We start from the raw sequence: 11842 nt of genomic DNA on the forward strand, positions 1-11842 counted from the left end.
GAAAAAAAATTCATCGCATGGGATACAGTAGGCCACTGTTTCTCTTTCAGTACCTCTGGTCCGTTTCTCGAGCCAGCCAACACACTCTGGATCGGCTAACCAATGGTCTCTAAATTTCTGTTTATAAGGTTCTTTCTTCTTTTGTTTAGTTTCACTTGCCTGATTTCATTTTTTTTCTTGTGAGTTTCATCCCCTGCAGTTGAGGTACATGACTTTCTTTTACTCATGTTCCTCGTGTTTTATTCACAGTTACTTTCATTGTCCAATGTTTCAACATCAGGACTTAATGGAAGTATTATTGATGATTCAGCCACAGGTGGAAAATGTGAAACTGTAGTATTTTCAGCGGTGGGTTCTTCAATACCATAATCAATGTGTGTTGAGACTAATGGTGATTCATTTGTTGATCCTAAAGTTAAGGCCTTATCCGTAACTGATATTATCTCAACATCAAGTTCAGCAGTTGGGCTTTTAGTAATCGTTGCTGTTTCGGAAAGCAATGAGGCACTAGTAGCCTTCCGTTTAATCCAAGTAAGTAACGATGACTGGCTCATCTTCAAATGCTGAAAAATAAAAAATAAAGAAAAGTGTGGTATAAGTAAAAAGAAATCAAGTGAATAACTAATATTTTAATTACTTCATGAAATCAAACCGTATATTGTAATAAATACAGAGAGATGGCACTGGCTAGCTGTTCTATGCTGCAGTGTTCTATTACGCTAGGGCTTTCGAGTTTCGACTTTTGACGTTTCGAGTTCGACTGAATTGTTTTTCTTGTCGTCTGCAACTTTGCATGCATCTATGTTTGTAAAGGCAGGCAGCGCCAGAGCTGGCAATCATTTTTTAACGAGTATTTTTAAAAAACCGCTGCTGAGCAGCCAGTACGCCCCAGAGTGATTTTCGAACAAGCCAGACAAGAGTAGGTTTCCCTTCTAACCTTGGTACGCTATAGTATTTCAAACTATTTTTTTCTTACATTCATAGACATCCAAATTCCGTAATTGGGTTTGGTCCCAATTTAGAAAGAGCTATATAACGAGCAAGGCGTCGTCTGCAGCCGGCGATTCCGCATTCGTTTGATGAAGCAGAGCGAACTATAACAGGCTCTGATATGTACAGGTACAACTTAATAACCCTTTTATTTATTTATTTTCAAAGCCTATAACTAATGTTATTAATTGTGTCTTCCATAGAAAAACACTCAACCAATCAGCAGATTTCTTTCATGGAAGTGTGTCGACCGACTCTGGGAATGCTTTTATTTTCACCTCGCTGGCTCTACTGCCTGAAATTCACACAACGAGAGAAATCCGATCAGATGGAACTTTTAAAACGGTTCCCAACCTGTTTTTATGAACTTTTCACGCTTCACGTTTTGGCGTATGGGAAGGTAATATAATATTTATAATTGAAACTTGATTTCAGTACTCTAGCAATTTTAAATTTTGTTCTCATAGTCTTTTCCTGTTTCATACGCGTTGATTTCCAACAAAACAGCTGAACTCTATCGTATGGCTATCGATCGCATACTGCAGATTCTTCAAGAGGTCAACCCTGGGGATCACTTTGAAGTAGAAGTATTAATTTCCGACTTCAAATTAGCAATCATGGGTACGATGCAACAAGCTTTTCCAATTGCAAGAAGCCGTGGCTGTTGGTTTCACTATGGGCAGGTACCCTTTTAAGAATTTTCTACATAAAATAAATGTTTTCTTATCATTAATTGTTTATTTATGCTATTTATCGTAGAGCCTACAAAGAAGGACTTCAAAGGGCCTATAGATCAGGTGGGGTTATAAGGAGTATCGTGAAGAAGCTAATTTCCCTCGCATTGGTACCGTCAAATCGAGGCTACGAAGGATTTCAGGTAAAACATAGTGATATAACTGGGTTTAATCCATGGAAAAATTTGAAATTTTTCTCATTGCAGAATATAAGACACCGCACCGAAAATGCTCTTCTTGCCGAGAATCCGCAATCAAGAGCTGGAGTAGCACGGCTTTTCCAATATATGGGAGGATATTGGTTCACAAACCAAGGACCTGAACGTTTTTGCGTCTCTGGCGACGATCAACGAACCAACAATGAAGTTGAATCCTTTAATCGCTGGTTCAACGCACGTTGCGGTCCGCATCATCAAAATTTCTGGTCTTTCATACGTAAATTTTTTACACATGTTTTGCATTTTTTTTCTAATTATTATTAATGCGTTCTTTTCCTCATTCACTAGAACATCTTCAAGAATGTAATGAAAATACAGAGAGGGACTTCATTGCCTTCATGAGGCCTTCATCACAACGTTTGGTAAACAAGCGACGCGACCGTAACATCAAGACCTTAACGGAACAGCTAACATCCGGCGCAATTCAGATATATGAGTTTCTCGATGTGGCGGAAGAATTCTTCGAACCCGATCAGGTAACTCTATTCTCTGGCAATGGTTAAGTTCAACTAGAATACTTTGTTCTGTTCTGTTATAACAGCCAGAAGTTATTTTTTTCTAGGTTTTATCTTTTTTCAGTTCTTTTTTTTCTAGCTTGATAGAACGGTCGATTTGCTGGCCCGTCCAGTGCCAGAAAATGACGATCAAGAGGGCCAGGCTGGGATAGTTGCCGAAGAGCCAGCTCCAGTTCATCGTCAACCTGTTCGTAGACGCCGGCTTTCAGCTGAAAATATCGATGAAGTTCCAGCTATCCTTGCTTTTATTGCCGTACTCCAGTCGCTCAAATTTTCAATTATTTTCCCTGAATTACTTTTATTTATTCACCAGTATGATCTGTTTTCTTTCCTCATCTGACCCATAAAATTAAATTCGAATAAAAACAAATTCAGCTATCCGGAATCCGTTCTCTGTTCAACCACTCTTGCTAAAAATGCCTGGATGTATTAATGATTGTTTTAAGATCCTTTTAAAGGATATTTTAAAGCTGAAGTGTGCGATCTATTTTAGAGTCGGTAATCCCTACCAATAATGCCGCTTTGTTTAAGTGTGGCAGAAAAGATGGTTTGGAAAAAGAAATTTTTTTTTAGGTAACTTAAAAATTTCGGGGGTTTTAAAGTGGGGCTTCAAGTAGATGTTACTATAACATGATTAAGCAAGGGGTCTTTGGTTGGAAAAATATTTCGTTTGCAAAAATTACGGGGACTTGTGTCTGGGGTTTAAAGTTAGGAATTGTTGGCACATTTTGGAAAACGGGGTCTTGAGTCGGGATAATATTTAATGGCGAAAAATACAGGGACATTGTGTCGGGGGACAGGGACTTAAAGTCGGTAATATATGAAGACATTTTAAGGCACGGGGTCTTAAGTCGGGGTTACATTAAATAAAAAAAGACACAGGGACCTTGCGTCGGGGGCTAGGGGTTTTGCGTTGTCCATTAATTAACAAATACAAATATTTTTTTTTATCTTTGGGGTCTTGCGTCGCAACGTGGGGGTCTAAAGTCGACCCCCCCTGGGGTCTTATGTCGAAGGGGTCTAAAGTCTCGCTCCCAGTGTTTCAATAGAGCAGTAAAACATCCTACGTTGCACGTTCTCCACAAATGCGAAAATCTCATTTGTGTCCAAGTTGGTCTGCTGTGGCTGCAGCGTCTTATGGAGAAACCAACTTCTTCATGTTAAAAAATAAGTTTTCATAAATATAATTAAGATTTTCCCCCTTTTCTTCCTAGCAAAGGGTACCCTATTCATTTTTTCATTTCCCAATTTTTTTTCTAGTCCTAGTTCTATCTGGTTTATTTTTATTTAGCTATTGTTTGTGAATGGTTTGTTGTTCATCCCCTTGTAGCAGACGAATTTCTGGCAGCAAACGAAATTCTTCGGCTAAAAGAGACGAGCAACTTACAAACAAAAATAAAATAAAAATAAAGTAGATAGAACTGGAGCTAGAAAAAAATATTGGGAAATGAAAAGATGAATAGGGTACCCACTGCTAGGAAGAAAAGGGGGAAATCTAAATTATAGTTATGAAAACTTAATTTTTAACGTGAAGAAGATGGTTTCTCCATAAGACGCTGCAGCCGCAGCAGACCAACTTGGACACAAATGAGATTTTCACATTTGTGGAAAATGCGCAACGCAGGATGTTTTACTGCTCTATTGCCCTGCAATAGGGTCATCGTTACATTTAATTCTTTTATATTATTTAAGAATGCAGGGAAAAATTAAATGACATTAAATTGTAGAAAAATGAATTTCGAATCATCTGAAACTAATTTTATTACTAAAGCGTAGCGTTTTAGGGGTTAAAACAAAAAAATTGAAAACGCAAATTTAACAGACGGAGAACAAAAAACAGTTTTTTCGAGATATCTTAAAATTTTTGAATACAAAAACTCGTAAATTTTTCTAAATTTGTAAACCCCCTCATTCTATTAACCCTAATTTTTTCAAGAAAATTCCTCTTATACGGCGAGAGAAACAATTTTTGTTTCAATTGCCCTGTGTCTCAATTGCCCCCATTCTCCTCTAGTTACTTTTGTATATCTCCAGCAATTGAATTTTTTTTTTAATTAATTATTAGAAGAGGCTATGACTTGTTTTGCAATACAAGAATGTTTCGCAACAAAATTGCATTTTGTTTGTATTTTTCGTGGTCGAAATGGTTTTGTTTCGTCCAGAAACAATCATAAACAGTAAGATGGGCGGTGATGTTTTTAGGGGAAAAGGGGTTTTTTTGTTTGTCCTCTAAATTTAGCTTCAAGGTCTTCAAACTTATCCCCTTCAAGATCTTTTTGTTCACCTTACGTTCAACCGGTTATTTACTGTCGGTTATAGTATACTTTTCGCAGGATTTGTATCCGTTTTGGTTGAGTTCACATCGTATCCGCTCAATTTCCAGCCCTACTACCCGTGAAGAATTTTTGCGATCAACAATGCAGTTGAAAACCATTCAAATTGCAATTTTTTGTGGATGAATGCGTTTCTTAAGTGTTCATAAAAGCGATTAATGTGCGCCGAAAACGCTATCTTTACGCCAAATGGCCGTTTATGAGTTAGATATTGGTGCATTTTTTTCAAAAGGATATATGCGTTCAAAAATGAATTTAAAATGCATTTAATCTGCGACTGTATTTTAAATGGAAGTCATCTGGCCAGATTTTCAATTTACCATTTCCTTACCCAACCTTATATATTTAAATGAATAGAGAAAGCTGTTTTCTATTGAATAAGAATTGAGATAAACAAATATAAACAGAAAACCATTTGCTGAATTTATTTGTTAAGGAATGAAAACTAAACACGATGTCACTGCTTTAACGAAAAACATTAATTCAACATTCAGGCAAATTGCAATTTTAAATTAGGCTTGTGTGTCAGAATACACTTAAGGTACACAATATATACAGAATACACTTAGGTTCCACTGCGCGTGGAACCTACGCGCAGTTTGCACTGCTGTAATAATCTTGCTGATGTTTGTTTGCTTCTTATGAGTTTCCAAAATGGCCATGACCACAACTGCAAAAAAAAAGGTTTGACTTTGGGCTGAGCTGGACACGAATAGAGCTGCGCTCGATTCGATGATCGGAGTAAGTAAGAACAGATGGTCGATCGCTTTGGCAAGGCATAGATAGCCTTCGTTTAGTCGCTAGAAGAAAAAAAACAGTCAAACCATAATGTCACTCCTAAACGTTAAAAAATTTCTGATGAAACCTTACCTCCCATATCTTCAAGTTGGTTCTCTCCAACACCTGCCAACTGGGTCACTTTAAAAGGTGATTTGCTAGTAGTTCGAGCATAATTTACAGATGATGAAGATCGGGTTAGTTGAGGTGAAATGGCATCTGGCGTGGAAGACTTTGAGGGGGACGGATAGACACTAAAACTTCCAGATGTTGAGGGCAAATCTTGGAAATGTGAAAGACCCGGGTCTGGGGAATGATGTTCCCTAATGGAAGTATCCATTTGAGCAAGACGGGTTTTCTTCTTAAGATACCTAATGTAATGAAACTCATGTGATTAAGACTAAAAGAATTAAATCAAACTATTCTTACCTTTTACTTACTGCAGCAACCCTTTCAGTTGCAGACATAGTGCTCCATCTTGGCTGTTTTTGCATTGACAATAAGTTTTTGGCAGCTAAGGATTCTGCTCGTTCAACAGCAATGCTTGCTGCATTGGTGATTGAAATGTGGTCGAGAACATCAACTGTTTCTCCTGTGATGTCCAATGTTGGTTCTTGATTAGGAACTACTTTTGTTTTTGGCACATGAAGTGCATCGGGGGATCCTACAATACAAATTTTAAAAATGTAAATGAAAATGTATCGTACTTTGTATACAAAACAAAATTAAATACTTACTTGCTTTCCAGCCACAGAATAGTTTCTCGATGATACTCCTTAAGCCTCCACCATTTCCATCATCCCAACCAGTGCAGTCCCTGAAGTTTTCTGCATCTGGCCCAATAAACCAAAAATTGTTTGGTTGCCTTTTCTGTGTGGGCTTAGTGTAAAACAGAAAACCCTGGGTACTTCCGTCCCTCCATGAGCTGAAGAGCTGGGAAAACAAAAGAATATAAGTTTATTTGTCTTTTGTTGTAAGGGAAAACACTGAATACCTTCGTTCTGGCGTCAGCTAGCACGTTGTTTATTCCCGAAGGAGAAGTAGCTGTCCGCGAATTACGTCGTCTTTGATTTCCTAAATTCCCGTAGCTCAGAGTTAAAGGTGTCTGACTATTTAAAACCTCTAAGTACGCCTCATGTCCAGACATTTTTAGGACCAAAACAAAAACAAAAAAGTTTACCCAGGCCATCTAGCGGTGGCTGATGAAAGTTTTTGCATATTGTTTATTTGGAACGTAATTTGAATTGCCAAATTGCCCCCCATAATGCAAGCTATTTACAATGTGTTAATTGAAACCATAAATAATGCAATTTTACATCAGCTTTCGAACGGAAAATAGTTCTTGGGCCGCGAAAAATTTTAGCGCCGTGGCTGCTTTGTTTTTTCCTCCCCCTTCCTTTTAAATTTGAAGATGTGTCCGTTGTATGATTTTAAATCGCATTGCAAATGCGTTCACTTGAATGGATTTGGATCTTGGGCGCTAAAATTCTTCACGGGTATAGCCTACTTACATCCCTAATCTATTTTCAGCCTTTAAATTTCATTTTTCCAATCTGTTTGGGGTATATTCCAGCAATGTCTGAAAAAGAATATGTAGCAGACAGTTATCCTTTTTTATATTTTCCACGGTTGAAAAGGAAGACAGGCGTCAATGTTTCTCTTAGGGAATTTTCATGTTTGTCCTCTAAATTTGGCTTCAAGGTTTTGAAAATTGTATAACTATAGACTAGGTGGATGCGATCTAACTTACAGGCAGAATAGAAGCAACAACCGTGACGGTGAATCAGTATAAAAGGGACATGAACAGGGCTGGATGGACATCAGTTTTTCTAGCCGTCGAGAGCAACAGTTTCATACTCCGAGCAAAGCCATGAAAGTCGTGGTAAGAAATCATTTGGTCTCATTTGAATAGTAAATTGAACGTAGTTTAAGGTTTTTGCCTGAAGATAGGTACAAAGTATTTTCAACTAAAAACGCTATTATTTGAACCAAAATAAATAGATCGTATTAGCGTGTCTAATGGCACTAGCCGCCGCCGTTGATGAGGCCGATGTGGTCGTCGAGGTAGCTGATCTGGACGCTGCCGAACATCACAGACGTGGTGGATACGGAGGAGGACGGCCTGGAGGATATGGAGGATATGGAGGATATGGAGGATATGGAGGATATGGAGGATACGGAGGATATGGAGGATATGGCGGAGGACATCGAGGGGGATACGGAGGATACGGTGGATACGGGTGGGGCCGCAAACGTCGTTCGGTTGAAGATGACGCCCTGGTTGCTGAATTAGAAACGGCTGAACATCACCTTGGAGGTTGGGGGTATGGAGGACGTGGAGGTTACGGCGGATATGGAGGTTATGGCGGACATGGAGGTTATGGCGGACATGGAGGAAATGGTGGATATGGAGGTTATGGTGGATACCGTCGTCATCACGGCTAAGAAGAATAATTTCCATTTAGGTCCATCCGATCGTTGTTGTTATTGTTAATCGTTTTCTTGGAGTTGTGGTTCAATTCGTTTTGTTGCGAGGCTCACAAAAGCTGAAATTGATTTTGTGAGTGATCTGTTCTGATTCAATAAACTATTTCCGCGCTATTCCTATAGCTGTATTGGGTACACGTAAATTACAGACATGACAATTTCTAAGGTAATCCACGGTATTGAATCATTTCACGTAAACGATGAGGTTTTGAACTAGTACACAAACCCTGCACAAACAGTATGCATCGTATTTCAACAGACATTGTTTGTTTATCTTTTGCACCGTAAACTTATACATATTACCTGCTATTAAAATCTCATGAGTTTTAATGTTTTCATATTGGTTAAAGCATTTTATGTAAAGGGATCACATCTTCCATTAATTCTTAAACACCTGATTGTGGCAAACGGTGATGATAGAGAAATGATGGGACCACAGCATCGTTTCGCCGTGTGTTTTACTGTTTTCGTATGTTAGAAATATCTCGAACATTTTACGTGTCAACGGGTGGCATGCTGACGCAGTAGCGACAGACAAGGATCTCGTACCACATGTGCCACACGCATCACGCTACATTTCATTTTCAAGTCGGGCAGGTCACTTACACCGTGCCAACATCCTGTTTGTTTCTCGTTGACAACAGGGCCACGTGCAACTAGAAATTTCGTGTGAATGAGTAGAATGTTAGCAGAGATGACGAGAAATTATATCAGATAGGAAAAATACTTATTGTTTGTCAAATGAAACGGGTTATTGTATATAGGTCAACAAGGTGCTTGGCCACAGATGGCCTCTTTGTCATACCTTCTGAAAATAACACGTAACCAAATGCACTTTAATAGTGCTCCGAATTTTGTATAAAAGACTCGCAAAGTACTGTAGTTGATCAGCTCATACATTTCAAAAGTCTTTTCTTTTCGACAAGCAACGGTCCTCCGCAGACTGCACTACAATGAGAATTTTGGTAATATTTAATTCGAATTTTTCAAAGTGGTTAAAATCATTTCTGAATAGTTTTGCTGCTCCATGTTCGATCATTGAATCAGATTGCTCTAGCCTGCTTGGTGGAAGCAATTGGTTCCCAATTAAAAACGCTATTATTTGAACCAAAATAATTAGATCGCCTTAGCATGCCTAATGGCCTTGGTCGCTGCCGTTGATGAGACGGACGTAGTAGTCGAAGTAGCTGACCTGGACGCTGCCGAACACTAGCGTGGTGGATACTACAGAGGATACGGTGGCGGATACCACGGAGGATACCACGGAGGAGACAGAGGCTATGGTGGACACAGAGGATATGGATGGGGCCGTAAACGTCGATCGGTTGAAGACGACGTGCTGACCGCCGACTTGGACACGGCTGAACATCGCCGTTGGGGATATGGAGGCCGTGGAGGCAACGGCGGATGGGGACATGGAGGTTATGGTGGATACGGAGGTTATGGAGGGTATAGACGTTATGGTGGATATAGTGGATATTATCATGGCTAAAAAATCGTTTCAAGGCTTGTTTTTTCTGTTGTTATTATGGTAATTTCTGTTTTCCATTGAATTACTGTCTCGTTTTACCTGTTGTTTTCCACGAGCTTTTCTGGGATAAGTATTGTTACTTGCATTAATGACTCTATTCTTTGATCCAATAAACTGTTACCGTGTTAACAATGTTTCACTTCTTTTGAACTTTGGCTGATTTCCATAATGACAGTCTTGCTAAACCGATGTTTGATTAAGGAATTGTTGGTCTGATCCAGAAATGCAAATGGTGTTTTAGTTGGCCTTCAACTTCAGACTTGTTTCTGTTAGATTTAGGCCTACTGATCCTTGACTTAGTATTCGATTGAAACATTACAGAATGGTATTTGACCCACCTTTTTTTATAAGCAACCTCTGGTCCTCTGTTTTTATAACAAGTTCTCTGGTTCAAAACGAAATCAAAGTAGTTGTAGCGTAACAACTTTGAATTTTAATAGCTCTAAAACTATAAGTCTCACGTGAATCAAACGAAGTCAATTTTCTTAATCCCCGTTTAGCTTTAAATCGAAATCTTGCATAGCTTGCTGTATTTGGATTTCAGCAAAAAATGAAATAAAACCGAAGTCGAGCCAGACTATTTAAGCCCAACGAAAATGTAGGGCTTATTTTGCCAGGCTTAAGAGTCACTTAAATAACATAGAAAAATGAGCTTAGAAACCTTGCTTGAAGCAAAAACGACTGTGCACCTTGAAAATCCTGTTGGTGACAGTGAAAACGAGTGACATGATGCTGCCTATCAGCTCACGAAATCAGCGTTGACTTACACCAATTAAAACCACGGGCAAACGATCTCCCGAATACGACCGTGCTCGAAAGCTATGCGTCAATTTCATTTGCACGACACAGATATGAACGCTTTCCAGAATCTTTATTCATATATTTAATACACCTTATTTTTCACAAGGATGGTCTTCTTCGTTTTTTATCTTACCTGTAACGACGTATAGGCTATACAAGTTGTAAGCCTCAGGCAGCTATCCTTTCAGCACGACTAGTTTCCTGTTGCATTGGGCACTTCACGAATGCTAACTTTTTTTCTGCAATGTAGTTACTTTTGTGTATCTCCAGCAATTGAATTTTTTAAAAATTAATTATTAGAAGAGGCTATGACTTGGTTTGCAATACAAGAATGTTTCGCAACATAATTGCATTTTGTTTGTATTTTTCGTGGTCGAAATGGTTTTGTTTCGTCCAGAAACAATTATAAACAGTAAGATGGGCGGTGATGTTTTTAAGGGAAAAGGGGGTTTTCGTGTTTGTCCTCTAAATTTAGCTTCAAGGTCTTCAAACTTATATAACTATATAGATTAAGGGGATGCGGCCAAACCTACAGGCAGAGTAGAAGCAACAACCATGACGGTGAATCAGTATAAAAGGGACACCAACAGGGCTGGATGGACATCAGTTTTTCTAGCCATCGAGAGCAACAGTTTCATACTCCGCGCAAAGCCATGAAAGTCGTGGTAAGAAATCATTTGGTCTCATTTGAATAGTGAATTGAACGTAGTTTAAGGTTTTTGACTAAAGAAATGTAAAGTGTTCTCAATTAAAAACGCTATTATTTGTACCAAAATAATTAGATCGTATTAGCGTGTCTAATGGCACTAGCCGCCGCCGTTGATGAGGCCGATGTAGTCGTCGAGGTAGCTGATCTGGACGCTGCCGAACATCACAGACGTGGTGGATACGGAGGAGGACGGCCTGGAGGGTATGGAGGATATGGAGGACACGGAGGATATGGAGGATATGGCGGAGGGCATCGAGGGGGATACGGAGGATACGGTGGATACGGGTGGGGCCGCAAACGTCGTTCGGTTGAAGACGACGCTCTGGTTGCTGAATTAGAAACGGCTGAACATCACCGTGGAGTTTGGGGGTATGGAGGACGTGGAGGTTACGGCGGATACGGAGGTTATGGCGGACATGGAGGATATGGTGGATATGGAGGTTATGGTGGATACCGTCGTCATCGCGGCTAAGAAGAATATTTTCCATTTAATTCCATCCGATCGTTGTTGTTTTTGTTAATCGTTTTCTTGGAGTTGTGTTTCAATTTGTTATGTTGCGAGGCTCACAAAAGCTGAAATTCATTTTGTGAGTGATCTGTTCTGATTCAATAAAATATTTCCGCGCTATTCCTATAGCTGTATTGGGTACACGTAAATTACAGGCTACATGACAATTTCTAAGGTATTCCACGGTATTCAATCATTTCACGTAAACGATGGGGTTGTGAACACAAGCCCTGATGCAC

The 11842-nt window shown here is 39.3% G+C and overlaps 4 protein-coding genes and 3 long non-coding RNA genes across 9 annotated transcripts; 4 read left to right on the forward strand and 3 right to left on the reverse strand.

Annotated features, from left to right (window-relative positions):
- Window positions 1–201: 201 nt before the first annotated feature.
- LOC116917622 lies at window positions 202–1867 on the forward strand. The gene is made up of 4 exons (XR_006643010.1): window positions 202–1119; window positions 1194–1390; window positions 1458–1673; window positions 1750–1867. It is a non-coding gene; the product is annotated as an uncharacterized LOC116917622 (long non-coding RNA).
- Window positions 1868–1937: 70 nt separating this feature from the next.
- On the forward strand, window positions 1938–2818 carry LOC123466327. Its single transcript, XM_045168893.1, has 3 exons — window positions 1938–2159; window positions 2231–2418; window positions 2537–2818. Exons 1-3 carry the CDS (start codon window positions 2012–2014, stop codon window positions 2795–2797), a joined length of 597 nt encoding a protein of 198 aa, XP_045024828.1. The 5' UTR covers window positions 1938–2011; the 3' UTR covers window positions 2798–2818.
- Window positions 2819–5190: 2372 nt separating this feature from the next.
- LOC123469699 lies at window positions 5191–6727 on the reverse strand. Its single transcript, XM_045168894.1, has 5 exons — window positions 6562–6727; window positions 6305–6500; window positions 5997–6231; window positions 5661–5938; window positions 5191–5590 (listed from the first exon to the last, which is right to left on the reverse strand). Exons 1-5 carry the CDS (start codon window positions 6712–6714, stop codon window positions 5430–5432), a joined length of 1023 nt encoding a protein of 340 aa, XP_045024829.1. The 5' UTR covers window positions 6715–6727; the 3' UTR covers window positions 5191–5429.
- Window positions 6728–7290: 563 nt separating this feature from the next.
- Window positions 7291–8168, forward strand: LOC116915688 (protein FAM98B). The gene is made up of 3 exons (XM_032920839.2): window positions 7291–7449; window positions 7569–7695; window positions 7741–8168. Exons 1-3 carry the CDS (start codon window positions 7381–7383, stop codon window positions 8010–8012), a joined length of 468 nt encoding a protein of 155 aa, XP_032776730.1. The 5' UTR covers window positions 7291–7380; the 3' UTR covers window positions 8013–8168.
- On the reverse strand, window positions 8038–9026 carry LOC123469701. Of its 2 annotated transcripts, none has more exons than XR_006643014.1 (3): window positions 8933–9026; window positions 8782–8862; window positions 8038–8710 (listed from the first exon to the last, which is right to left on the reverse strand). It is a non-coding gene; the product is annotated as an uncharacterized LOC123469701 (long non-coding RNA). The 2 variants fall into 2 exon arrangements; XR_006643013.1 differs by having other exon boundaries at window positions 8953–9011.
- On the forward strand, window positions 8958–11723 carry LOC116915686 (cold and drought-regulated protein CORA-like). Of its 2 annotated transcripts, none has more exons than XM_032920838.2 (2): window positions 8958–9019; window positions 11169–11723. In XM_032920838.2, exons 1-2 carry the CDS (start codon window positions 9008–9010, stop codon window positions 11565–11567), a joined length of 411 nt encoding a protein of 136 aa, XP_032776729.1. In that variant the 5' UTR covers window positions 8958–9007; the 3' UTR covers window positions 11568–11723. The 2 variants fall into 2 exon arrangements, with proteins under 2 accessions (XP_032776729.1, XP_032776728.1); XM_032920837.2 differs by lacking the exon at window positions 8958–9019 and adding an exon at window positions 10921–11051.
- Window positions 9681–10157, reverse strand: LOC116915718. Its single transcript, XR_004390244.2, has 3 exons — window positions 10047–10157; window positions 9924–9970; window positions 9681–9866 (listed from the first exon to the last, which is right to left on the reverse strand). It is a non-coding gene; the product is annotated as an uncharacterized LOC116915718 (long non-coding RNA).
- Window positions 11724–11842: the final 119 nt, after the last annotated feature.

This window comes from Daphnia magna, linkage group LG2 (genome assembly GCF_020631705.1).
Source record: "Daphnia magna isolate NIES linkage group LG2, ASM2063170v1.1, whole genome shotgun sequence".
NCBI classification, from domain to species: domain Eukaryota; kingdom Metazoa; phylum Arthropoda; class Branchiopoda; order Diplostraca; family Daphniidae; genus Daphnia; species Daphnia magna.

What these genes read in the sequence shown, in the direction of transcription:
- LOC123466327 (XM_045168893.1), top strand. Translation starts at nt 2,012, where the DNA reads ATGGGAGGATATTGGTTCACAAACCAAGGACCTGAACGTTTTTGCGTC. An exon ending in AAATTTCTGGTCTTTCATAC is followed by an intron (nt 2,160 to 2,230) that starts GTAAATTTTTTA and finishes CTCATTCACTAG; the next exon opens with AACATCTTCAAGAATGTAAT. An exon ending in AATTCTTCGAACCCGATCAG is followed by an intron (nt 2,419 to 2,536) that starts GTAACTCTATTC and finishes TTTTTTTTCTAG; the next exon opens with CTTGATAGAACGGTCGATTT.
- LOC123469699 (XM_045168894.1), bottom strand. Translation starts at nt 6,714, where the DNA reads ATGTCTGGACATGAGGCGTACTTAGAGGTTTTAAATAGTCAGACACCT. An exon ending in GTTGCTGCAGTAAGTAAAAG is followed by an intron (nt 5,939 to 5,996) that starts GTAAGAATAGTT and finishes TCATTACATTAG; the next exon opens with GTATCTTAAGAAGAAAACCC. An exon ending in CCAACTTGAAGATATGGGAG is followed by an intron (nt 5,591 to 5,660) that starts GTAAGGTTTCAT and finishes TTTTTCTTCTAG; the next exon opens with CGACTAAACGAAGGCTATCT.
- LOC116915688 (XM_032920839.2), top strand. Translation starts at nt 7,381, where the DNA reads ATGGACATCAGTTTTTCTAGCCGTCGAGAGCAACAGTTTCATACTCCG. An exon ending in GCAAAGCCATGAAAGTCGTG is followed by an intron (nt 7,450 to 7,568) that starts GTAAGAAATCAT and finishes CAAAATAAATAG; the next exon opens with ATCGTATTAGCGTGTCTAAT. An exon ending in CGGAGGAGGACGGCCTGGAG is followed by an intron (nt 7,696 to 7,740) that starts GATATGGAGGAT and finishes GAGGATATGGAG; the next exon opens with GATACGGAGGATATGGAGGA.
- LOC116915686 (XM_032920837.2), top strand. Translation starts at nt 10,983, where the DNA reads ATGGACATCAGTTTTTCTAGCCATCGAGAGCAACAGTTTCATACTCCG. An exon ending in GCAAAGCCATGAAAGTCGTG is followed by an intron (nt 11,052 to 11,168) that starts GTAAGAAATCAT and finishes CAAAATAATTAG; the next exon opens with ATCGTATTAGCGTGTCTAAT.